Source organism: Epinephelus fuscoguttatus, linkage group LG6, assembly GCF_011397635.1.
Source record: "Epinephelus fuscoguttatus linkage group LG6, E.fuscoguttatus.final_Chr_v1".
Classification (NCBI taxonomy): domain Eukaryota; kingdom Metazoa; phylum Chordata; class Actinopteri; order Perciformes; family Serranidae; genus Epinephelus; species Epinephelus fuscoguttatus.
The window spans coordinates 14,041,131-14,068,522 of NC_064757.1; the positions used below are offsets into that span (position 1 = coordinate 14,041,131).

The window sequence follows — 27,392 nt, forward strand, 5'->3', positions numbered from 1 at the left end:
CATTTTGTTATATGCCAGACTACTCTTTGTCTTATTTTTTATTTCAGTCACTCTGTTTTAGCTAGTTACCTGGCACAGTGATGACAAGACTCAGGTCGTCACTGCAACCAGCCAAAAATAGTTGGTCAGATTGTACAGACACAACCACCAACCCTGTTTTCATTGTTTGTGCTAAACTAAGGACGCATTCACACTGGTGCTATTTGGTCCCCTTTTTAAACGAACCATGGTCCGCTTCCATGGATAGTTCGATTCGTTTGGAGTGGTGTGACCGCTCATTTGAACTCTGGTGTGGACCAAATGAGCGAACCCTGGTCCGCTTGAAAACTGGGGGTCTCGGTTCACTTGCAAGTGAACCCTGGTGCGGTTCGCTTACAGTGGGAAATGCAAACGGACTATCCAGCGAACCAAAGAGAGGAAGTGACATAGAGCAAAGTACATTTTGGGTAGAAAAAAAAACAAAACAAAGCCAACAGTGCGAACCGGTAGAAGCAGAGGTAAAAAAACGAAAAAGTTTGAAAATGTCTCATCGGCAGACGTGGGGGAGTGAGGAGGCGCAGGCGCTTACTGATATATTGTCAGAGGACTATTGCTCCATTGATTTTGTGGTGACCAAGCCGGCTGAAGGTGATCGATTTCCGTTTTGGGTCCTGGCCAATTGATGAGCCGGGTTTTCGTCTTCCTCATGCTTTTTTTCCCTCTTGATCAGTGGACGCTTCGGGCAATACCGCCCCCAAACAAGCAGCTGTTGTAATTGCGTGACGTTGTCCAGGCGGTGTGGTCCACTTTAAAAAGTGCAGTGTAAAAGTGAACCGGACCAAATGAAGCTGTGAAATTTTTTCGGCATTCCCCACCCAATCGAACTGAGTCCCTCCGACTATCCTGGTGTCAATGCACCATAAGCCAACTTGCTGCTAGTGATAGCTTCATATCATACATACAGCATACAGACATGAGAGTGGTATCATTCTTCTCAACTAACACTTGGCAAGTAAACAAAGAAGTGTTACTTCCAAAAATGTTGAGCTACTTATTTAAAAGAGTATTGCACCACTAACATTACACTACTGTAACTGACTCACAACGGACAATTGAAAACAGTTTAAAAATCAGAACAACAGAGCCAGAAATATTAGCTTTTTTTAAATCCCGCCTATATGACTTTTTTGTTAAAACCTGGCTCCTACATTGCCCAAAATGCAACTCAACCAATGACGGATTAATGAGAGATTTGAGTGTGTTATGCTAACGGCTATAGCCTTGTGCTGCTAGCTTCAAGCTTGAATGAAAAGAGGGCCACATAAATCTGGTAACCTCATTTCTTTCCAATGTCACATCACCGGATTTTCAAACTTGTAGTCTTCAGCACCAACCGACACTGTAGTCTGATAAATTACATTAAGTGATGCCCTTGAGGCAAATTATCTTCCTCTGGAGCTACAAAAGGTTTATAGAACTATTTCACATATGCAGTACTACTCCACAAGTCCTGTAAACGGACTTTGATGTGTAAAATCGGTGGGGTTCCCCCTCAGATTTTATAAAAGAGGTGGACGTAGTCCTTCTTTTATAAAGTCTGAGTTTACCTTTAAGAAAAGGTATTAAACAACACTGGACACAGGAGTATGTAACATTCAAAACTTGCACATACATGTGATGTGTATTCAGTTATGCCCCTTGTGTCTTGATACATTTCCTTTTTTGAAGTTTTTGTTCATAAAGTATATGCTCTGTTTTGATTTCCTCTTGCACTTTTAGTTTACAACCTAAAATTTGAATTTTAGTTGGATCGATTACAGCATCAATACTTAATCTGATCTGGACCAGTCAAAGGATTCATACATCTTGTACCATCATGCCAAGATCCTCCTGTCTTTGCTGATATAGGATCAGTTTGGGGCTGAAGTTACAGCCAATACAACAGTGATAGGATGGTTTGTGTTCTCAGTAGAGGACAGGTAGAACAGTGCAGAAATATACGTGTATGAGGCTCAGTTTTCTGTGACTCCATAGTAGACTACTGAAAATAATGAATTTGTATTTTTAATTAAGTAAAGCAAATAATAATGTCACCTCATTTGGTGAATGTCCGTAACATCACATAAGACTTGCATGGAAGATGAAAAGCTAACACATGTTGAAACACAAATCTGTTTCTTTGTCATCCCCTTCTTTAATCTATCTACCAAGCTGGGCCTCATGTGTCTCTGCAGCTTCAGTCGTCAATCATTTGTCAATTGTGACATGGAATCAAAGGCCATATGAGCTCTTAGGATATGAACTATGTGTTTGATCAGGCAGTGCAAACTCATGTTTGTGCTGAGTCTGCGGATACATTTGAAATTCTGATGCTCTTTGATTTGCTGCCAAAGCATATGATCTTTACGCCAGCACAATAAAGCTATTTTATAGTTACCTTGAACGGGAAATTGATGAAAGTGCTCACTTTCTGTCAGGGAATTAGTATTCATGTTGGTTTTCTGAATTCCTGCAAAGAAAACAAATTTCCATTCTCTGATACACATTCCTATTGTTGCCCACTGATTCAGTCAGTAAACATCTCTTTACACATCTGTTTTCACTGAAATATCTTTCTCTTCTTGGCATTAACACATCTTTTTAAAGCATAATACACTTTTAATTTTGAAAGTGTAGTTGTAAAAGTTTTTATTGTGAGCTCAAGTTCTTTCTAAAATGCAACAAACATAAACTTGTTATTTTGTGTCTACATGGAACTTTTCTCAGTGATCCTAAAGTGTCCTTCCAAAGTAAAAGTGGTGTCCAATAAGAATGAGGCCTGTCTCATATTGTCTGATGTTGAACTCAGTAGTTTACACTTATTTGATATATCCTATGTAATATTATGTATATTTTGTTTAGTGTTTTTGTTGTTATCAGAAATGTGTCTGTAGTATGGAGTGGGTTCATGTAGTACAAATCCATCATGGTGCAATGCAACACAGGAGCACTATAATTATTTATAGTCACAGTATTAGCCTGTGTGTTGTGTAGTTTCCAATCCCACAATGCAAAGAGCGCGGTGTGGAGAGTTGTGGAGCTCTGCCGGAGAGGTGCTGTGGATGGCAGGGGGGGGCCAGGTTTCTACCACCCCGGGCAGACCTGTATCAAGTTGGAAAGTAACTACATGAGTAGTGTCGTAATTCCGGTTGTGTGGCTTTCAAAATAAAAGAAGGGGAAAACGCAAATATAACATTGAAACATATTGACACAGCCAATGCATTGAATATGGAGTGATTATGTTGTGGAAAAATGATTCATATTGCAATATGGTTCACAATATTTCCAGATGAATTGCCCACGTATTAGAGATGATGTTAAAAAACAAACCTTTTTTCCCATTAAATATCAATCAGAATAAGATTTGTCAGTAGGCCTTCACTTATAAGGAATTTGCTTTGGTTTTTGGGCATACATTAAAAATACAATAAACACATGAAGAGGTAATTAAAATAAAGGCAAAGCACTGCAACACTTGAGAATGTCTATATAGAAAAAGTAATATTGCAATAAAAATATGTACAATGTAGCTGACTTGAAGTAAGAATTCTTTAATGGAAACCCACAATAAAACAGCTATGAAGAATGACAAATTCATTCTAAGGTAAACTCAACAAAAAGTGAGAAACATAAACAAAACATTTTATTTTGAAGCACTTAGTGTGGAACAGAGGTAATGTTTGCTCTTCATTTTGATGTAATGGTGCTTTTCTCTTTTGACTCCAAAGAACATCCACCAATTAAATCATATCTTCAGCAAATGCATTCTTCCTACATTAACCTTCCTTGACCATTTTCGCTTTAATCTGGTGAAATGTAAATGTTTAAAAGTTTTTACCTTTAGAGATGGCACAAGTAGGTTTATTATAGTACTGTGGAGTGGGAGCCAAAGAAAATCTGGGCTGTTTCACAAAGCAGAACTGTGAGCTATATATAATATATATAAATATATTATATTTGATTAACTCTGTGGGCCAACTTCAGTCCAGTAATAATATCCAGCCAACTGCTGCTTCTTGTGTTGTTTATGTCGACTTTTATTTTATAGTTAGATACCGGACGTCGTGTGAGTTACTTCCGCTGTCTTGACGGTGGTCCGGAGGATGCGCATATTCTCAGAGTTAAGGGGGGAGGTTTGGAGCAGCTCGGACTCTCGTTGTTAAACAGCATTTCTCCGCCAGGAATCGTTAAAATACTTTCTAGGATTCATTCAAGTGCCAACCTTTTGTCGAAGTACAACACCAAGCGACATTTTGTTTGTGGATACTTCGTTAAGAGTGAGTTGAACAACTTTAGGACACAGTTTTCGGAGGTGAGGGGACTTCATTTCATCGCGAGCGAAACGTTTTGGGATAAAGGGACTACCAAGAACTACCGCATAGGCTGCACTCACGTAGTTTCCTCGGACCTGTTTGAGGTATCTTTAGCTAGGCGAGAAAAAAGAAGCTTGTCGCGAAGTAAAACAGGGAAACGTTAAAAAAACGAAATAGTTAGCAAGTTTTTTTCTGCTCCCTTGATTATTTGGGTTTTTCGGAGTGGGGGAACGCACAGTCTTTTCTCTGTCGCACAAGTTTTGTTAAAATATGCGTAAACTTGTTAGCCAAACGTCGATAGCTTCGAGTTAGTGAGCTTCGTTAACGGACCCCACATTGAAGTTTGGATATACTGTTTTTTTCGGGAAGATTTTCTGCATCCAATCTCAGCTCCGGAGTCTTCATATCTGACCAACACTGGCTGTTTCACAGCCCCCCGCCTGTAAGGTGAGTTGGTGTCAATCCCTCTTTGATTTAGCTTCACTTTACAGGATGTTTACATACTACTTGGTTAGATATTGTTCTTTTTTGTATGATTTTATTCAATTGATAAACCCACTGTACTTCAAAGTAGCTAATTCAAGAAATTTGGCTCCTAAATTGACTAGCAGTTATTTTATTTCTGTCAAACAACCACCTGTTTTACTTAACAAAATATGTTTTGTGCTTTGGAAATTGGTAAGATAAGAAAAAATGTCTGTTTACGTATGTATTTTGCTTTCTTGAGGGACTCTAAGAGTCTGTTTGATGCGTAGTAACACCTCAGTCTCCTCCATGCCTGAAAATGAAAGGGCACAAACCAGCACAAGGCCCAAATGTTGCCTGCAGTCCTGCTACCAACTCCCTCCTTTCTGTCTTAAGTCACAGCAGGCGCCTTTAATCAGATTAGAAAATTCACTTGAATAAATAGTCCCCACACCAAGGGTAAGGCCTAGAAAGCAGACGTTTTAAACTGCACATTATTCCTTGTAAGCAGTGGAGTTAAGCTTAATGGATCCGTAGCACTTCTCTCAATTTCTTTGTTGTCTTGATATATGTTTGCAGCACTGTGTTCAGCTGTGTTTTATCTCTGCTGCAGTGATGCTGGTCCTTATCACCTTAGATATGTCTTCATCCTTGTCCTGTTTATGCCACAGGTTAGGACAAAATACCCCAACACAAAAAGGGAAGTTCTGTATTTTTTTCATATCGTGACAAATTACTTAATCAGAAAAGCTGCAAAGTAACATCTCTAAATTCTCAGAGGCCGGCCATCAGTACTACATCTGTCATGAAGTCTGGGTCTGGAGGGGCCAGTCTGATGTTATGTAAAGCTTTAAATGTTATGATGTACAGGGAGAGGGAGAAGATGGATGGTTTAGGAAAGCAGCATGTCCACAGGGAGTTCACCGGGGGAAAAAAAGTTTTCTTTGGAGCCATATAATGGGAAGTGAGGAATAGTCCTGCCCTTTAATTTACTAAGCTGCTCCCTTGGCACACAATTTTTGTCTGTGTGAGGTGTGTGATTGTATTTATTGTAAGTAAATCCATGAAGATATGTGGTGTAGAATTAATTGTTTCGTTGCAAGCTTTAAGTGAGTGTAAATGTTACTAGTAAGTAGATTGTAGTCATCCTTCAGATTGATACTTAAGTTTTTCAAGAGGTTTAGGGTTTCATTTGATTTTGTGTGTTTGCGTTTTTTGTGAAGTGTAAGGCAGATTAAATTCAGATACAACTCAGCCTCCCTTGGGAAAACATACACATTCATGCATACTGAAAAGGGACTGAATGTACTGAGAAGCACTTTGGATTTAAGTGTCAGCCAAATGGCACAGTGTCGGATGGCTTGACACTGATTGTCTTTTCATTTGAGTGTAAACTTGTGACACCTGATCTCCCTCCGTGGCACGCTGGTGGTGAACCACTGATTCAGATTGTGAGGCTGCAGAGAAAAAAACAGAAGTGTCTGTTTTTGTGAAAACAGTAGCCTCAGGGAGATGGTCTGATGCTCTTATGTCCGCTGAACTGCAGCCGTGTGCAGACTGGCCTGTTGCTGGCTGGTTGGGAATGCAAAGTTAACTGGGAAGGGGGCTCCAGAATTTGGGAGCTGAGGAATTTTATGCATGGATGGCAGTGAACAGTAATTATGGTGCTGGCCATGTTATGGGTTAGGCCAGTAACCTTTGTCTTTGTATAATGAGAGAAGCTAAATGTGTCTTGCATGTTCTAATCTGTTTAGTTTAGCCCCTTTTTATTTGCCAGTTTTTCAGTGAAGTGTTGCCATCTCTTAAGAGCTTACAAAAACAAGCGGAATTTTACAAGACGTGATTTTGTATGGCTTTCGTTACGCAGCGAAAGGTCTTAATCCTTTTAAATGCATGTCTTCTTTTATTTTATAAGTATTCACTCTTCATTAGCTGCAGATCATTCTGGGTTTTTCCTGGACTCTTAAATCAATTTTGTTTCCCAACCAAAAACGTGAGTAACAAAACTCAGAGTGTGTTTTGATGCCTTACCAACAACTATATCAACAAGTGTTGGTAACAATAAAATATCTTTAAAATAAAAAGGTTTAGAAAGTGGGAGACAAGAGGGTTGATTGAGGTAGTTTGGTATTGGTATTTCAGTTTAAGTCCACCACTGTTTAAGGATTTAGACCTGCCTATTGCAATCTACCAGAACCAGTAGATAATTTCAGTTGTTTGGTGGCCAAAGTAGTGGGCTGTAGTTTTGGAAAGCTCACAGGTGCGATACGTGACTACAAAACTGGCTACACACCCAGCCGGCCAATCTACTCACTTATGTATCATCATGCATTATTGGTCCTGTTTTTCCTCTGTACAGCTCCATGTGCATATTCCACAAGATTAGACAGGGGAAAACATTCAAAATGAATTTTTCTCACATTTCTGTGTTGGCATTTTTATCCATCCGTAAAAAGATTCATTTCCTTACATTAAACACGAGGGGCTTACTCCGTATACTATATGGATATTTGGACACAAATCAAAACTGTGTGGGAACAAGGTGTCATAGCAACTGTAAAGAAAAAATACACTTAAAATAAAGAACTCCGACCAGATGGGGGTCAGATATATACAAAAATGCTGCTTAAACTTCTTGTGTACTGTAGTTTCCTGTGCTGATACTAATATTTATGATAAGCCAAGAATATCAGCCTGCCAATGTGTTGGTCAGTCCCTGTCCAGAGCTACTCACATGTTGAAGATGAGTGTGCCCTGTGTGTGGATAGTAAGACATACTGTATGTGTAACTCTTGCTCCCATGGGAGCGGAAAATGACAAAGTGTTGTGTCATTCTTTGAAGAAGCTACTTCCTCCTCTCTCAATTATTGACGGTTGTCGTAGTGACGAGGGCCAAGGGAACGTGGTCGGCTGCTCTCTGCGGTTCCTTCTGTCTGGCAGCAGAAGCACTTTCTTGGAGCTTTCCCAAACACTGACTCACAGCTTACGGAGCCGCGATGACCAAGCTTCTTTATCCCCCTCGGACCCCCCTGACCCAGCTCAGCTGCTGGAACACTAGACCATTCTTGGAAAGTGAAATTGAATTGGTTTTGAGGAGAGCACAATGACTGTTTCTGTGATGAACACTCACACAAGCGATTACCTCTTAAAGGAAACCACAGCTGCATCTGAACATGACTTTGTGTGAAAACGTAAAGCAAGTCGGGGTTTCTTTGAGCCAGATGTGGTGATGCTGCTTCTGTTTTTTTACAGAACAGACTTTGATATTTTGGATTAATTTATGACTCTACTGATTTGATAGAGTCTTCAGTGATGAGGCCTGTCTTCTTTGGTGTGACTTTACTGGGGTAAAAGCCAGCATTTGTTTTACCCTCCCTGACAACTTGTGGGAGCAAATGGTTTTCAGGGGGGGGGGGGGTCAGTTTGGGCTCTGGGACCAAAAACCAACTGTTAGGTGATAGATCTCTCAGCATGGAAATGATGGCCCGGCGGTCTCTCTATACAAGGGTGTCACATAACGGGCTGTAGTTTTTTTTGGTCTTAAATAAATTCCTCGAGGGGGGTTATGGGGGTTCGGGGCAAGTGTTAATCTCTGTGGCCAGATGCTGCAGAGGTGATGATGCAAGCAGATGTGCATGTGAGGGTCACCCACTTCACTGTGTCTGGAGGGTACTGTACATCATTGAACCTCAGCAGTGGTCTAGCAGCAAAAACCTGAACATTGCCTGAGTGTTATGACCGTCTTTACGAGGTCAGTAGTTTCTTTGAAGGCTTTAAAACAAAAACATTTAATTCCTAAGAACTGAGCAAGATGTATCTAATGTTTGTTTGCTTGAGCTATCACAGCAAGCCTGGTACACTGCAGCTTCTTATCAGTGTTCTTGTACAAGGAGGCCTTAATGCTCAAGTGCCTACCTTGAATCTTGTGGACAGACAGAATATTCTCTTCTTTTTTTTGGCTGTTATTTAATGTACTAATTGTTTCAGTTTTTAGGAGCCACCAACAGCCGTTATAAGATTTTTCATTCCTGCATACCTTTGTTTATTTTCCTCATGCATAGTCCCAGCAAATATGTCTTTCTTACAAACTAGTACCTAAGAGGTGTTCTGATACCCATGTTAATTTGGGAAATGCCTCTGATACTGCTTTAAATGCTACATCGGGTGTTGTTAGTACACAAGTGGGGCTGCAACGATTGGCTGACTAAATGATGACTAATCGACTATTAAAATAATCTGTGACTATTTTAGTAGTTGACTAATCTATTTGAGTAGTTTTTCATAGAAAAGCACTCTAAAAGTACCCCAAAATACTCTAATTGCAGCTTCTTACGTTCAAATATTGGCAGCTTTATACACTCTCCCATGACTGTGAACTAAAACCCTTTGGCATGAGTACAAAACAAGACATTAGATGACATAATTTGGGGGTTTGGGAGAGACAGGCCGACATTTTTCAACATTTTAACACATTTTTCAATAAAATGATTAGTCGATTAATCGAAGAAATAATCGTCACATTAGTCGACAATGAAAAATAATCATTAGTTGCAGCCCTATACACAAGCCTGTGCAACAATCCGATACCACGCAATCTATTGACAAACTTTAAAGTAGTTTCCCCCACGGATAAAACTACTACGACAACTACTGTTTAAAAACAGTGAAGAATTGATTTTCCAGTAAAAAGCGTAAGGTCATCCCTTACCAAATGTCAAACAAGATCATTTAAATGAAAGTTTAATGAAAGCTTGATGATTTAAACAAAAGTTCTATGGCGACCATTCTCTATATTTATTTGCTCATGTTTTATAAAGGGTTTAACTTGAGCCAAGCCATACATCAATGACAGCAATCATTTCACATGTATACAGGGTCAGTAGTACATAGCTGTTCATTTTTTTTAACACACTGGTATGGAATCAGTACTTGGTATCAGACCATACACAAGTTCAGGAAATGGATTCGATATCTGGAAGGAAAAAGTGCTATTGGAACATCTCTGCCACCCTGAATTGATTATGACTAATTTTTTTTCTCACTCATGAAACCCTTTGAAGACATGAGGCTTGCTCATGTGGTCGTGCATTTACTTGTTTTTATTATTTATGTTTGTTTTCAGTTCAGCACTGTGAATGACCCGCTGCTGATGCCCCAACGGTCTGAATGGAGTTCCAGTCGCAGAAAAGCCAACAGTTGTAGCTCCCTCAGCAGGATGCTGATGAGGCCAAGTATACTTCTGTGTCTGGTTTTATTCACCCAAGTTTTAAGGACCCAGTGCTGGCCTGCAACCACAGATGAAGGTAGGACGACTTGATAATTTAAAGCTATTCAGACCTAATTTGCACACTGCGTTTTTCCCCCAGTTCTGGTTGTAGAATTATCTAATATCACATACCTGTTTGAACCTATAAACTTATTAAGTCTGACTTATCTTGACTCTTGCCTTGAGAAACAGTCCGCTGATAATCAGAGCTTTGTTCTTTGTACAGGAATGTAACCCTAACACACTCCAGGCTTTGGTGAAGTCTGTCCTTTGTAGTGTCAGTGTTTCCTCCACCACCCCCATTTGCCTGAGTCTGATGTTTGAGTGTGCTTTACTGTGTCAGATGTAGCACAACTGTGTTTCTCTGTTTCTCACAATTAGTAACACCTTTTTTCTGGCCTGTTTAGACGACAACGGTTTCTCTAAAAACGGAAAAGTCTGTCCTTTGCGTTTTAAAAAACTTCTGCGTTTATATGACGACATTATTGAAATGATCCCCATTCACATGGAGCCGCAAAATCTACTGGAAACACTGTAGTATGCATGCCAGGCCAATGGGTGGCAGTGTAAATTTGCAAAGCTACACCACGGCATGACGCCATGCGCCTGTGCTGAAGCGCCTCCCTCAACAACGCAGTGATTACAAACCAAAACAAAGACACAATGGCGAAAGCATGCGCAGATAACTTTGTCCGGGTGGACGACGAGGTGGAGTTGCTACAGTAACAGATCTACACTTCACTCCAAATCAACAGGGTGAGCAGCACAAACAGAGCTCGGCATTGTTGTTGTGACGGTCGGCATGCCTAGTGACTGGAACCGTAATGCGCATGTGCGAAAAGTCTCCGTTTTCAGAGGAACTGCATATTAGGGAAGGGCAGCACAAGCAAAAACACTATTCGAAAATCATGGCAACTATTCGACAATTTTTCGAATAATCCCCCGCCCCCGGAGCCACGCACACAGAGATCCATTCATCATTAAATGCCCGAAGATACTCGGGCGGAACGTACACGTAGGTCCACACGGACTCAAAGCGGACGTCCACAAGCCCTGTGCGCGCAAAGCTCTGCACACCAGTGACTGCTCGGCATGTATTTTTCACATCGCAGGAATTTTTACGGACATTTTTACAGGAAACTACAACGTGGAAGTGCGCTCAACTATGAAAGCCCGAATGACTGCAGACATTCCTCGCGGAATAGTAGTCTCTGCATGTTTCTCCTGTTTGTAGAAGAGCATCAAACTAGCTGGTAGCCCATCTCACACCGCTGTAGCAACCCTATACTGCCCTCATGCGGTTAGGAGCTGAATTGCATGTCAAATAAAGGGGGGAAATAAGATGGCGAATAGTAATAGTCGCATTAAAAAATTGATTTTTTCAAAAATAAAATGACTATTCAAAATTCGAAAATCGTGACCCATCCCTACTGCATATTGCAAGTTTACATGACAACGGAGACGCTGCCGTTTCCAAAAAGTTGCACTCTGGAACCCGTTTTCAAAATGTTGGGTTTTCAGGCACCCAAAACGCCACTGTCATGTAAATGATCGGCCAAAACGCAACTAAAGTTTACCGTTTTCAGTTGAAATCATTGTCGTATAAACGAGGCCTAAACCAATTGATACTCTGAGCTTGTTAGAAATGGGTTTTCAACAGCTCTTAAGGACTGAAATTTTGGTGTGATTATTTTATTGTGTTCTTAAACTGGACAGTACAACTTTAAGATTCCCTATAAAGAATTTATCCCGGTCTGGCTGTTACACAAGTTAAGTTCTGAAAAGGGGAAAGAGGCACTGAAATCGAATCCTTAAAAATGTGTCTCTTGGATACAGTCCAACAGTTTAATAGCTGCCTGGACTTTTGGGTAGATGGCTTTGGATGTTTACACTCTGCAGTCGGAAGTGGAGAGCAGCAAAAGAATATGATAAAGCTCAGCATTATAATTAGAGTAATTAAGCAAGAGGGTCTCTCTTGGGCTGTAAGCCCTAAAATAAACTTGGCGTGGCTGTGTTTAAGCCAACAGTGGGACAGGGAGGAGTAAATGACTCCCATCTGTAGCCTCAGGGCAGCCCCACTACCTCACAGTCCCTGCTCCTCTCCTCCTTTGTAATGAAAAGGTATTTGTTGTCACTGAGAGAGGAGTTAACTGCCAGTGAAACCATAAATTAGCCTGTTTTTTTGAAAAAAAGGAAAGAAGATGCTACTTTGAGCCCTCCCTTATCCTCGAGGATAGGGTTTCTGAGGAGAATGTTTGTCTTCTAAGGTGAGCCATAAATTTCCTCCAGGGTGGGGGGAAGTCTGATGCATTTACACTCCACCCAGTTCTTAATCATCAAATGGCCAGGTACTATCTATGCGCCTCTGTGCTTTTCCTCCTGCTCCCCCACTGACTTTTGCCTGGGAATGCTTCACTTTCCCCCCCGCTCCCCTGCTGGGTGACGGATGACTTCAGCTGTCGACAAACAATCACGGCAGACGCATTTGGTTGCATTCCTTTTGTCTTGCTTTGGGAAACAAAATAGTTGTATGGACATGGTGATGTTTTATGCGTGCTTCTTTGTTTATCTTCTGGCTTTTGCTTTTGTGTTGTTCACATAAGAAAAGAAGATTCCCTGAACAAATTAATTTCTTTAAATTTCTTCAGGGGCCCCATGGACAGCTATTCATATAGTTACGGCCCCTTAAAGTTTTTCTCAGTGAGATCATTCAGAGCAACTTAACCCGTGCTTTTGTCTTAATCATTTCAATGTCTGTACATTTTTTTGGTTGTGACAGTGAAATATCAGGGTGTTATTTATATGGCATTCCCAGAGGATTCTTTTGACTCAATGCTTTGCTGTCAATCAGAGTAGATGAGCCACTGACCCTTCAGTGGAGGGCTCTCAAAATCTGGAGCTGCCACCATCCTGAGAAGACTTTTCAGACAGTGATGGGGCCTCAGGGGAGCAGGGCTCTGCTGACTCTCTGAAAGTAGACAAAACATATGAACTGACTTTAAGGATAAGATTTTTTTTTTTACTTTTTCCCCATGAGCATTAATTTCTAATCAAGGATGATCAACTGGTCATTATCTGTCAGTGGAATTATACTGTAATGGAGCAATTTAGTGTCACGGATGAACTTCTTTGCTTTATTGTTTAAAAAATAGTGTAAACGTGTTAAAGGAGGGGAATGCATACAAATATGGAGAACATGTTTCCCCGAAGCTATATATGGATAGAGGCTGAGCGGTGAACATGATGTCAAAGCTAAATCTGTAAAGAATGAGCAGAATTTGTAAAGCAATTGAAATGTTGAATGTTGCTTTTGACAGGAGGCTTTGTGATGCAGTTTCATGTTCCAAATGGTTGAGCAACAATTAACAACTTAGAAACAATACAATAGCTTATCGCTTATAATGATAATTACCTATGGGGAAAAATCAGGTCAGTAAGGACAGCGAAACTTGTGATGATTATTTTCATTATCGATTAATCTGCTGATTATTTTCATGATTAATTATTTTGTCTATGTGAACAAATGGCGAACATACTCATTACAATTTCCCAGAGCCCAAAGTGATGTCTTTAAAATGCTTCTTTGTTCAACCAGCAGTCCAAAACCCAAAGACTCTTCACATACTGTCACAACTGTCAAAGAAAAGCAGTAAATTCTCACATTTAGGAGGCTAGAACCAACAAATGTTTGACATTTGTGCTCGAAAAATGACTGAAACAGTGAATTGGTTATTAAAATAGTTGTCGATGAATTTTCTGTCGAGCCACTGATCGATAAATTACTAAATGTTACAGCTCTAGCAGACAGTACTATTAACAGTATGGAAAGAAATAAATCAGTATGAAGTTGAATTCTTTTATGACGTCCTGGTTTTCCTGTGTTTGTCCATCAAAGCCATCATGTAAGGCGAAATGTAGCTGAACTCATTTGAATGACACTGGAACAACTTTGCACTGCACAGTAATCCTTGTAGTTACCAAGTGTTAATCCATGCTGATTGTCAGCGGCTCATTTAGGAATGAAAAGGTCTTCCACTGGAGTGCTTTCAGGAGGGACACTCACTCAGTGAATTTTTTTGGGCTTGCTAATGGGCATTGTCCTATTCTTTCGCTTCCTGTCAGTCCTGCCTTTTGTCTCTTATCAATCCCCTCTATGTGTCACCCACCCCTTCACTCTGGTGCAGTCAAATCAGCAGAGGGAACTTGCCACAGCCATTTTTCTCCATGTGCCACCACAGAGCCTCAACCAGCCTGATTTTACTGCATTCAACCATCACTCCAGTGAGAGCAGGAAATCCCAGAAGTCATTCACACAGCATATTGCTTCCTATCTTGTAGCCAGAGAAGGTTCCATAGACTGGCGCCAACTCTTCCTTTTAGTTAGTCAGTTCTAAATTTACAGACTAGTGAGCCCCCCACCCCCAGCCTCATTTTAAAACCTCTCAATGATTTCTTCTTGAAAATTCCTTTCATGATTTATGTCATTAGGCTGATTTTAAGCGATGTCAATCAATTTTTCCAAATGGTTGTTAGAACACGTTCCAGATGGGTTGCTTTCTGAAAATATGGCCCTTAATCCATTTTAATCCAATCATAGCGGCAGGGGGATTAACTGAGATGAAACATACTCAAATTCAAAGGAAATGCTGGAAACTTGGCACTTACCTCAGTGTGAAGAGTTGAAAATAAATTTACTGTGAGTGATATAAGCGTGTTGCTATTTGTTGGCATCGTATTTCTACTCTGAGTTAATCAGAAAAATAATAACTATAGTTTTTCATGGACTGTTGTAGGGTCAGTTTGACTATATTGTGTTATATCTTACTCCAGTTTTAAGTAGGTTGTCACAGAAGCACAAATGGTCCTGACTGTGGCCTACAATAAAGCAACAAGCAAATTTTACAGCTTTTATGGGCGTTTTATGATGTCTGCAGCCAGATTAACAGCTGGGATGTTGACACAGTCTTATCAGTGGCATCTGCATTTGGAGGGCAGGGACAGAAACATACTGGCCCCCACACACACAGCGCAGAGACACTGTGTTTAAAGGCTGTGTAGTCGTTGGATAGCTGTAGTCCATCACGAAATGCCTCTTCTGCTTTCCCCCCTTTGGTTTTGTTTTTGAGGAGAAAGTTGATCCTACCCCCTGGCCCCTTTTCCTGCTGGGATTAAGGGCCTGTCAGACATATGTGATCCAGGAAATACCTTTACTAGGCCCAAGTGGGGTCACCATAGCAACTGGCACTAGAACCTACCGCTGCAGGCCCTCTCTCGCTCGCTCCTGTGCACATGCTCACTGGCTCGCTCTCCCTGCTCCCTCTTCCCCTTTATTGTTTGGAGGCCTTTGTTGTGATGGTGGGAGGGATTAGTCAGGATCGCTGATGTTGTCCTGAGGTTATGCTATATAGATGTGCTTCCTGTTGCAAGGAAGTGCGTGTACAAACACAGGGCGCTTTGAAAACAGCTCCGAATAATCTCATGTTGAGGGATCACTAACCGCTATGGCATTTGATTATCTAGTTCAATTTTTCTTGATACGATGCTGAAGGGACTGTGTAGGAAATGGGAAAGGAGGATGAGTGAAATGACTCACATTAGAGTGCTGCCACAGGGGACTGCTATGAGGTGCTGCTTGACTAAAACAACAAGACTATGTCAAATAGAACTGATACAATAAGTCGATTTATCAAGATTTATCAGAGTCAACAATAATTAATCTGCAGCTGTTTTGACAATTTATTAATTATTTGAGTAATTTTTCAAATGTAAAACTTTATTTTAACTTTAACTTTTAACATTATTTGTGTCTTGCATCTCAAATGTTCTCTGCTACTTTATCATTGCAATCTCTGAGTGTTCTTTGGACGATGCAAGACATATGAAGAGGTAATTTTGGGCTCTGGGAAATTGTTGTTTTTTCACAAAGTTTTACTGATATTTTATAGTCAACTAATTTGAGAAAAAAATCAGCACATGAGTAGATACTGAAAATTATAGTTAGTTGCAGCTCTAATGGCCACAAAATCAGCCATCTACTTAATTGGAATATTGTACCTCGTGTGCCTTTTTGGCATGGATGTGTGATCCAAGAGCAAGAATGTCAAGCAAGTTGGCTAGTGACGATCTTTACCTTTTGTAACTAGACAAACAACACTATTGTGATGGACAACATGTCAGCATAATTGGGTTACCCCCTCCCCCTTGCGGACTATGTAGTCATTTAGAACAGGGGGGCTCAGGTGTCTCGCTCCCTGACGCCTCCCTTCTCTTCAATCCTCTAATTGAATTTCACCTTCCTTTCCCAAGTAGCTCCTCTCCTGCCTGACGAAAGGGCCTTAACTAATTTGGGATATGATTTAATTTGAGGGTGAGGTGAGGCAGCCGGTTTGCCGGGAGAAAATCAAGGAAGGACTTTTCTGCTGTCTCTTGGACCCTGTTTTATGATTGAAGTACTTTTTGCTGTGTCTACAGTACATATACGGCCCCATTTTCTGTGAGAGCTCTCTGAATATTTTAGACACCCTGTACCTTGTCAGCTACTATTTATTCAGTCAACTGGTTATCCTATTGGGAATGACATAATTATCTTATAGTTAGTTTGTGCCATAAATATAAGCTTTTCTGTGAGCTTATGAAGCCATTATTGTGTTTATAATTACGTAAAGCTAAATAAAGTGTTAAGTAACCCACTTTTCCTTATTAGTCTCTGTAGAAACGCAAGCAGAGCTGTTCACACTCTATCTTGGGGATCGTCTGGATCTGAGTTGCTCTGCAAAAGACTCCCTCCATGCTGTTAACTGGACCAAAGACCATGTGGCAGTGGTGGATGGAGAACACACACACATCCGCAATGGCCAGCTGGAGATCGAGACTGTGGAGCTGACAGACTCTGGTCTGTACGCCTGCACCACCTTTGGCAACCACAGCGATTACTTCAATGTCACAGGTAAACTTACAGAAACCGTACAGATGAATTAGAGCAGCCTTAGTGGTTTTATTCTTTGGGGGGTTTTTTTGTCACTGAATAGCCGCATTCTTTGACTGTAAAAGTAAATATTTGAGACAGTGGTCATGAAATGGCATCAAAATGTTTCTGTCACAAAAACAGAGTTGTTGGAGGAGAGGCATGGAAATGTGTATCCAGTACTACAGTCTGTTCATCAATTAACGTACATACTGCATGTACTGGACTTTGTCTTCATTGTGTCTGTACATTCTCAAAGATTGTGCCCACACTTGAAGAAAAAGACACTGAGATGTGCTGTTTTTAATTTCTTTCCTACATTTTGTACAACTGTCAAAATACTGTGTAGATCAGCATAAATGGATTTGTCTTTGGCTTCACAATTTTCCATTCTGTTCTTTCTGTTTCATTAGTTGATACTCTGGCCTCCTCTGAGGATGATGATGAGGATGAGGAGTCGTCATCAGAGGAAGCCAAACTGTTGGGCAGTCAAAAACTGCTGCGTAAGTGTGCTGATCCCTTTAAGTTACTAATGCTACTGTAACAAATGGTCATTACCCGCTCGCCCAGAGTCACAGGGCTATGAGTAATTGTCATGAATGGCCAGTGATTTGAAAGCTTTATGATTCAATTATGGGTCTGCCGTGTGTATGTGGGTCACACTTGGGTGAGTGATTTCACTCTGAATCAGAGGGTTTTCACCACCTCAGTGACAGCTTTTACATGAAGAATGTCCCTGCGGTGACTAACTGTGGTTAACGTTAGCTGTCTTTCAATTTGTCTATAGAGTAATTAAGACACTCAGGCTTCATCATCTGGCTTCTACTGCCCACTGTGCCCACAAAGAATCCAGCAACTGCCAAGCATGCTGACCTTGAGCCTGTACTCTGACTCCCAGAGCTTTATTTCTCCCTGAAAAGTACACAACATGACTTGACTTAACTGAGGCAGTTTTGAAGCAACACGATAAAAAAAGTGATTTTCCTTTTATTAAAGAAAAAACTTAAGGTCCTTACCCATTCAGCACTGCCAAGCTCTGTGACTATAATTTAGAGACCTTGTTTTTGGGAGAGCATACATTATGTAATCCATCCAGCCAGCCATTTTCTGCTGCTTAAACAAGGGTCACGTGTGACCCTACACATGTCGCCTATGCTGTTGTGAGCATTTTTTACTTCTGCGGTGGTGTGTCTGTGTCACTCTGCAGTTACACCTCCAAAACACTAGTCTATGGCAGAGGTTTCTGTGAAGTGCTATTAAGTTTAGTTGATTCAAAACACACCCAAAACACGCATTGAACATGGCTTAATAGAGATGATTTCAAACACAAGTACACAAATTGGCTTCACTACAACTCGCAGCATTCACAGACAAACACTTGTGTTAATTTTGACACATTTTCCCCACAAATACAACATGCTAACGTTATTAGCGCAAGCCTATGGCATTTCACATTGTATAAATTAGCCTAGCAGCTAGCGATCTTTTCTTCTTCTCATATAAAACCAGGGACAACAGCAACATTTAAGAAAGGTAATGGCACAAAGTTTGGCTCCAGAACAACTTACAAGGTTCACAGACAAAACAACTGTCCTGTACTACACACGTTTTTTAAACAAATACAACATGCTACTAGCACAAGCCTATGGCATTTTGCGTTGTATTGATTAGCCTAGCTGCCGGCGATCTTTCCCTCTTCTCATATGAAACCTGGATAAATCCCTGAGGCATAAGTCACACACAAGCCTTGAAATGCTATTTTAGTAGAGGCTTTACTGTCAGGGAAATGGTGTGCGTATACAGCGACAGACCGGAGGGCTGCGTCACTGCAACGTGTACTTACAATTCTGGGGAGGTGCACTTCAGGCTACGTTGTAGGTTACGTACGTTCGTAACCTACGCGTCAGTTCAACGCAGAACCATAAATTGCATGTAAGCAAGGTAGTCCAGACATTGCTCATTGCTCCTTACCCCTTACCCTATCTCAAAGGAGAAGCCTAGCCACCCTAAGTTTGAAACCCATTTTGGCCACATCTGCAGTTTCATTCCTTCAGTCACTAGCCAAGTGTCCAAGGCAGGCTGATGATATGACCACAAAGTCAGTGGTTCTTAGCCGGGCTTGTATGAACTCCCGTACCCATCCAGCTCCTCTTACCTAGGGCAACTCCAGCGATGGAGTGAGTCGAGCCCCTCTTCAGGAGTTGGCTTCTAGACCATAGACAAAAGTAAACATAGTCTCTGGGTCTGAAAAGTGAAGCTGATGAGGAAATACCTTAAGTCTGCATTTCTTCTAATGGCTGGCAGGGGGTGACTCCACTGGTGGCAAAAGAAGTCTATGCAAAAATGACCCTACTTCCTACTTGATTTATTACTTCAGTAAATATTTTCCCAATGAGTTTATGGTCTCAGTTACGAGTTTCAAGTCTTCTTCAATACAGCATGAGTTTCATTTTGTAAGTTAGGGTCCTATCTAGGGTAAAATAGACAATAAAGCAGGGTGCACTGTAGGGTTTGGCTACCTTCTGATCCACAAGTCTCTACCATAATGGTGTCAGTTGGTTCTCAGTCAGATGCACTACTCGCTCCTCCACAGCGCCACCCTCTTATAAGTTTAAGTTAAGTTTAAGTTTAACTTATCCAAATATGGTCACTTCTGGCTCAAAATAAAACAATATGGTGTCAGTCAAAATGCAGACTCAGGGTCTCAAAACTGTAGTCTACAAACCAATAGGTGATGTCACAGTGGCTACATCCAGTTCTTTTGTACAGTGCTATGCGAAGAGGTTGGCCCGGCAGGGGGCTGGACAATAAATCAAATTTTATTAATGTCATGATATAAGACATCATCTTAGATTTTGGATATTATATCATTAATGTTGTCTTTTCCTGTTTTTAAAGGCTGCATAAAGTGATGTAATTTTCTAAAATTACCAGACTGTTGTAGCTGTGCTATTATTACCCCACTAGTCATTATATACACATTACTGATGATTACTTATGAAAAATCTAATTTTTAAATATTTTGTGAAAGCACCAAAAGTCAGCCCTACCATAATGTTGCAATATCGTTATCAAGGTATTTGGTTATAAAATAATGTGATACTTAATTCTCTCCATATTGCCCAGCCCTAGCCCTAGGCCAGTTATGCCTAGATGGTACCAGTCCACCTCCCACACTAGCACTGGTCCCTCCCCTGCCAGACCCCTGCCACTAAGTGATGCCTGGGATACCTTCAAGTAGTGGGTCCACAGAATGATAGGTCTAGGTAGATTTTTTTGGGCCGTGTTCAACCAGGCTCTGGCTCCAGGAGGGGGTCCCAAATTCCCTGTTCTGGGCGAAGTGCATCAGATGCTTCTTGGCAGATTCATCTTGGGTCTGTGAGCCGCTCTTGGTCTGGTCCCTCCTATGGGACCAATTTGCTTTGGGAGAGCCTTCTAGGAGCTATTGCCCCGAACAGCACCGCTCACAGGGTCACTGGGACACGCATACCCCTCCACCAAGATAAGGTGGTGATTCTCAGAGGGGTTGTTATGTAATGTCTTCTATAAAAAGGAGCTTGAGTTTAGGGCACTTGAAATAAGTTTTGGGCTTTAGTTTTATTTGTTTTAGAGTTTAATAGTTTAAGTTTTAGAAAATGCACATGAAGTTTTAGCATCTATATCAAACATAAAATTTGTCACTCATCTGCTTTGTTCTGTCCATTTTAGCAATGGCTCCACAATGGGCTCATCCAGAAAAAATGGAGAAAAAGCTTCACGCTGTTCCAGCCAGTAAGACAGTGAAGTTTCGATGCCAGGCCAGTGGCAACCCAACTCCAACTCTGAAATGGTACAAGAACGGCAAGGAGTTCAAGAGAGACCATCGCATTGGAGGCTTCAAGGTAAACAATTAAAAAATATTTTGGGTAAATTAGTCCCCTTCAGCTTCTTCTTAGTGACGCTACACTACACTATAGCATTTCTTATTGAATAACTCCAAGCTCATTCACTACAAGTGGAGATGTGTCGGTGATCTCATCTCCACATTAGATCACCACCCGCTCCCCTGGAGTAAGAAACACTTTCTGCGAGTGAAAAGCAGAGGCAAGTTTCACATTTGACCTGAGAAACAATGCAAGATGAAACCCTATGCCACAAAAAGGAACGCTGTGCCATATCAGTAATACCTCCAGGTGGGCAACCCTAGCCACCCGTTTGGATGAACGGGTGGATATCCATAATGTCCTCATTATGGGTATCAGTGCATGGTCGTTTATGTAATTACATCCAGGCAGCAGTAAATCTATCATGATACTTACTGTATCTTTGATATATGATGTGTGCTGTGATAACTCCTTTTGTCAACCTCTTCCCATTCTGGGCAAGCTGTATTTAAATGTGACGCTAACTGCTGATAAACTGCAAGGTTATAATAGCTGATTCGACAGTTTACTCCAGCGTTTGGATTTACTTAACCGAGGTGTGGCAGGTGAGGGTGTGGGCCAGATCTACTCTAAATGGCATCCTGACCCCTTAGAGACCATAATTTATCTGTTTTTGAGATTTGCTCTGGCTTTAATGCCATCTATTTTTTTCCATGTGTCATTGTATTAATCCACAACCTAATAAACCAACATATAACGTAGTTATTATGTATTAGATGGCTGTAAATATTGTGCTTTATGTACCTTTACATTGACTTGTCTGTGAATAGTTAGATTCAGTGGCAGTTGGCTCACAGGTGTGGGATGTAAGTGCATGTTCACAGAGTAAGAAACAACCCTCCTCCCTCCTTGCATCTGCTCTTCCCATCAAGGTGTAGGCCAGTCCAGCCTTGTCTCGTGCTTCCCCAGCCCATCTCCCTCCCCAGCTGGGACACATTTAGGAGTTTCCTCTCAGCTGCCAGCTCCCTTTGCCCCCCCCCTCCAAGACCCCCACCCAGCCGTGCTGCACACTTAACCATCTGGCTGCTGTTTTTTCAGTCAAGGTGCAAAGGTCTGCATCAGCGGTCGGGGACGTCTCTCATCCCTCCCACACTCTTGCTTTTATGGCCAGGCTTCTATTGTTCATATCGTCTGCATGGAGACGTGCAGGAGGGAGGGAATAATGTAGACCACATGTATATGAAGCCAAGCACAACACATCTGGCAGCAGGCAGCTGGACTCCCTCATCACGTTTTTAGCTAAATGAGGGAAACCGTATGGCTCAGTCTGTGTATATGGATGTTTGATGTTGCCATTGCCTTAGAGGTCCGTTGGTTAATCACACACTGCCGGTCTCGGCAGATTTATGGAAGAAAAACTATAACATGTCTTGGACAAAAAAGAGCCAGACATCAGTTAGCGCTAATAAGACAGGTTGGGGCAGATGTATATAAAACATGAACCCATTTTCCTTTGCTCTTTGTTAGGTAGGATAAAGATCTGGTGTTTATAAAATTGGGTGGTGTCACAGGAAGAGGGAGTAGTGTGTTATCTTGTTATCATCACATTGCACATCATTGACCTTGTTAGCCATGGCTTTGAAATTAAAAAGAAAATGATTTATGGCAATTCATATTGGGAGAAAGCAGATGGAGAAATGTTCAAGAGTTCTGTCAAGGTTTTGCTGCTAAACACAGAATTATAGTCAAGATCCATCTCTGTTACCATGATTAGGTCACCACTGGCCTCATCTTTGTTAGTTAAATTTGATGGAAAACTTTTTAGCTGTTAATTTAAGAACTAGTGGCACAATTATTAAGAGCTACTAAGTGCTTATTCTTACCATTTGTGCCTTGGACAGGAACTAGAATGACCAGCAGTGAGAGATTTTTTGTACATAAAGAAATCCATAGCCATTTAGCTGGGCCATTGGCTTAAAGCCCTGTTCAGACCGAAGAAGAGCTATGAGACGAGTTGAAACTTGCAACCACTTGCAGTGCACCTGCAAAGCTCTGAAAACACTCCAGTTTACACCCAGTGGCTAGATGAGACAGTGCATGGTCTCCATAGCAGCGACTCTCTGTATTTCCATTCTAAATTCCAGCTTTTCAGGTAGAAGTAATGATGGTAAGTTTGCTTTTGAGTATGTGTCTGTGACATGCGCAGCCAGCAGCAGTGACCCACCATCCGACACCAACACATTGTAAGGACAGAAACCATCATACATGTCAACAGCCGCAGGGATGCATGAATGATGAATAATAAGACAGACTGGGACTAGGTGGCAACAGAGGGCCATTTTCACAGAATAACACAGCAAGCGAACACGCTGTCTGCTGGCAGTTTGTAACTGACTTGACCAGCTGACTTTGCTACACGTTGATTGGCTGTCGATTTAGGTGATGTGCTTTACGCCAACCAGTCACTGGTGACTTGATAAGCTGGGTAACAGTTGACACCATCAGCTGGCTTGATTCAAGCTTAGATGGGCCAGTTCACACCGCTGCAACATTCTAAAATGGTATCATCTTGTTTCGAGTCTTTGATCTAAACTGAGCTTAACAAATACTACATGTTTCACCATGAGTGTTTTATCTGGACTGTTTAGTTTTTATTTTGAATGATCAAGCTCTGTTGTATATGCCACCCACTATAACTTTGTTTTTCCCCCCAAATGTTTAGGTCCGTGACCATGTTTGGACCATCATCATGGAATCTGTAGTACCCTCTGACAAGGGAAACTATACCTGCGTGGTAGAAAACCAGTATGGCAGCATCAATCACACCTACCAGCTTGATGTAGTCGGTAAGTGTTTACTGTGTTCATGTTGATGGTTTAATCACACACATATATATATATATATATATATATTCATGAGTCTCTTAAGTCATGTTGGATCAATTTCACAAATATCTCACACCACTGCACCTGATAAACCAATCAAATGTGATCATTAACACAAAAGCACAGGGACACAGTGTTGGGGCCTTCGTGTAGGGTGAACTGGGTCATTTTGTAAGCCATTTGATAAATAAAGCCTGTTTACTTGTGATGGATCCATGTTGAGGAGAAAAGTGATTACTCCTCCGGGACCTGCCCTGTGACTCGCTCTTACACCACTGCTTCTATAAATCACAGTCCCACTTCCTCTGTCACTGTTGTCCCCTGGGCTTCGCCTGACCTCAGTTGAGGTCTAGACCCTGGTGAGCAGTGGTATCGCTTCAGTGAAGGGAGAGTTTTGTCACAAGTGTTTTTTAAGTGCCCTGGAATGTCCTGGTCAGAAAAGACTGGACAGTTGACACTGTGCCAGATTCTTGGCTTGTTAGTTTACTTTGGAGAGTTATTACTTACAAAATGCAGCCGTAAGAACATTTCATTTCTCAGTAACGGCTCCAGATCAGATACTTGCTTGCCCACTTATTGTGGCCAGCTCGTAATAATTACACAAGCAGCACACAGCTGAGGAAATAGCTGCTTCCATTCTCCATGTAACAATTTATAGTCTGTAATTTACACACTATCAGATCAAATTATACAGTCGACCTTGTTTGCCAACTGCCCTGGCCATTTCCAGTAACAAAGCCTTGACGTGACGGAGGTTTTATTTGGCTTGTGTCTGAAAATCAGTCAGCCGTGTGTACTTTCGAATTATTGCACGTGCTTGTCTTTAATAATGCCTGGTTGCTTCACTGCTCACCAAACTTCTTCAAAACTAACGTCTGTGTGTGTTTCGCTTTTGTTGCAGAGCGCTCTCCCCACAGGCCAATCTTGCAGGCTGGCCTTCCAGCTAATCGCACCGCAGTGGTGGGAAGCGACGTGGAATTTGAGTGCAAGGTGTTCAGCGACCCTCAGCCTCATATCCAGTGGCTGAAGCACATTGAGCTCAACGGGAGTCGAGTTGGTCCTGATGGTTTACCGTATGTCCGTGTCCTCAAGGTAGGAGCTCTCTCTGACCAATCCTGCAGCAACAAGCCAGTTAAACTATGTTTTTCTAACGCTAAATATGAAAATGAAGGAATTTATGTTAGATATTATCTTCTTAGATACTGGTACTGTCTGTAAAAGTGTGCATCCTTTGCAGTTTATGAATTTTATCTGGCTAACTTGAACATAACCTAAACAAATCCATAACAGCTGTTCCTAAATTTGATTTTGTGTCTGCTACTTTTTGTCTGTGCTGCACATGACATGTCTTTATTTCCAGCATTCTGGGGTCAATAGCTCGGACGCTCAGGTGCTGACCCTCTACAATGTGACTGAGGAGGAGAGTGGAGAGTATATATGTAAAGTGTCCAATTATATAGGAGAGGCCAATCAGTCGGCCTGGCTGACTGTCACCAGATATGAGCCCACAGGTAACCACCACGCATCAGTACAGGGACGACACAGTGGAGGCGCTTCTAGGACCACCTGGAAAAACTAGGGCCGTATAACTCGAGACAACCTCAGCTGTTTCTCTCCTCCCTCCCTCCGTCTCTCCCTCCCTCTCTCCTGCCTCAGTGCTCCTGACTGTAAATGACGCTATGGAAAATTCCCAGCAGAACAGTTGAAAGTGTTTAGTCTCAGGTTTATGTTGGACCCGTTCTCATTCCTGCCCCATGCCTGTGCTGTGCCCTCCTAATAAGGGCCTCTCTTGCCATCTTCTTCTATTACTCTCGCTCCCTTGCCCTTCAAAGTCCTCCGTGTACGGCTCATGGGCTCTCTCTCCCCTTTGTTTTTTTCCAGCTGTCCTCCTCTGCTCACCTACAGTATGTTTCACAGACCTCCTGTTGTTTGTCTCATGCTCACATAGTTAGCAGAAGTGTGAGTCTGAGTGTGCCCTGTTCTGCTGTGGAGTTTTCCATGTTGCCCATCTCTTGCATGTGGAAATGAGGCTGAGGTATTTGACGTGGTGATGGGGTGGCCCATTGTGGGGTTCAGCAGCTCAGAGTCAACCTAACCAGCTCCTCCACTAACAGATACTGGAGTCCTCTGCGGGGGCTCTTGGTGGTACTTTTTGGGCAGATGGTGTTGGATCGAGGGGGAGAACGCTCCTCCATCCCTTTTCTCTTTCAGAATCCTTTACTCATGGTTCCCTTTCCCCTCTTGGGCCTCTTGTTGGGTCTGCTTCCTTTGTTATTTTCTAGACCGCTGGCCTTAACACCACGGACAAGGAAATGGAAGTCCTCCAACTGAGAAATGTGTCTTTTGATGACGCTGGGGAGTACACCTGCTTGGCGGGCAATTCTATCGGGTTCTCTCATCACTCTGCATGGTTGACCGTTTTTGAAGGTATCAGTGGTTCTGTCTCTCTCCTGTATTTCCATTTTTTCCTATTTCCAACTCCAGCCTGGCTATCCACCCTCACATTTGCCAGAAAAGGGTCTTGTGTGACTCTAGTTCTGTAGAAAAATGTGAGAGGAAGCCAGGGCGAGTTACAAGTACTAAAACTCCTCCTCTCTCTGTCCTCAGCATGGCTCCTGCTCCATCTAAACTCTCTAGATGGGAGAGCATGTGCCATGCTCAGTTTCTTAAATGAAATCTGCGAATGCCAAACAACTGCTACTTGTTCTACCATGAAAAAGAAATCAACATATAGAAACGGGCCAGTAGTATTTTAAAAAACAAGACCAAATAGAAGTATACTTAATGGTCTCTGCCAGGTAGAACTTCACATTTCTAGAGGGGTTGTTTGGCAGCTTTGATCAGATTTCACTTTGAACTGTCTCTACCGTTCTGCTCTTTAACTGGTGTTTGCATTTGATTTGGTGTAAAGCTGATTTTCTCTGACAAGCGCTACAAATGACATGTATTCCTGATGTCATTTCCTGCTGTGAGCACAGCAGCTGGCTTTGATAATTGGCTCGCTGTAGTGGATGTGTCTCATTCCTGAGGGTTGGAATGGGCATTTGTCCAATTATCAAGCTGCTTGTCAGTCAGCCTCTTCACACAAGTGCAGCTCACTTGTGTTGCTGGTGTTGGTTAGGGGTGTAACGGTGCACTTCAGTCGGTATGGCACCCTTGGTTTGGGATGTATTATGTAGTTATGTCGTGCTCTCAGCACAACTTAGTCCCATAGGATAATGTCCCACAGACAAAAGGCAACACAATTCTACATCTTGTATTTTTCAGTGGAAATATTTCCTGTGGTTGGAGATGTATTATGATTGCAAATGTGCATCTGAGATTTAAATTCAAAAGCTCTGAAGAAGCAACAGCTAGAATAAATTTAGAATTTACATCTATTCCTGGCTAAGCAAGTAAAGATGTTGTTAAAGATATACTATGTGGGAAATGTTACTTACTATTTGTAAACACAACATTCAAACTTGGCCCCACCTAAATTGGTTGTACATACACTGCAAGTTACTGTAGTGTTGTAGGAATGTTACATTTGTTGTCATGGAAAAACTGATACTTTAGCAAGATAGCTAAGATAACGGCCGGTACCTACCTGTCTAATAGAAAGTTGGCCAACTTGCG

The 27,392-nt window shown here is 41.7% G+C and overlaps 1 protein-coding gene across 4 annotated transcripts in view; it reads left to right on the forward strand.

Moving 5' to 3' along the window:
* The first annotated feature begins 4,123 nt into the window (after nt 1-4,123).
* The window catches only part of fgfr1a (fibroblast growth factor receptor 1a), a 32,889-nt gene continuing 9,620 nt past the window's right edge, over nt 4,124-27,392 (forward strand). For 2 of the 4 annotated variants that reach the window (XM_049578050.1, XM_049578051.1), the window contains exons 1-8: nt 4,124-4,778; nt 9,919-10,099; nt 16,766-17,008; nt 17,440-17,529; nt 20,735-20,907; nt 23,612-23,735; nt 24,676-24,866; nt 25,135-25,285. In XM_049578050.1, the coding sequence (XP_049434007.1) occupies nt 9,946-10,099; nt 16,766-17,008; nt 17,440-17,529; nt 20,735-20,907; nt 23,612-23,735; nt 24,676-24,866; nt 25,135-25,285 (1,126 nt within the window). In that variant the 5' untranslated portion in view covers nt 4,124-4,778; nt 9,919-9,945. Of the gene's footprint in view, nt 4,779-9,918; nt 10,100-16,765; nt 17,009-17,439; nt 17,530-20,734; nt 20,908-23,611; nt 23,736-24,675; nt 24,867-25,134; nt 25,286-26,056; nt 26,202-27,392 lie in introns of all 4 variants that reach the window. The other 2 variants (XM_049578053.1, XM_049578054.1) reach the window with 1 other exon arrangement.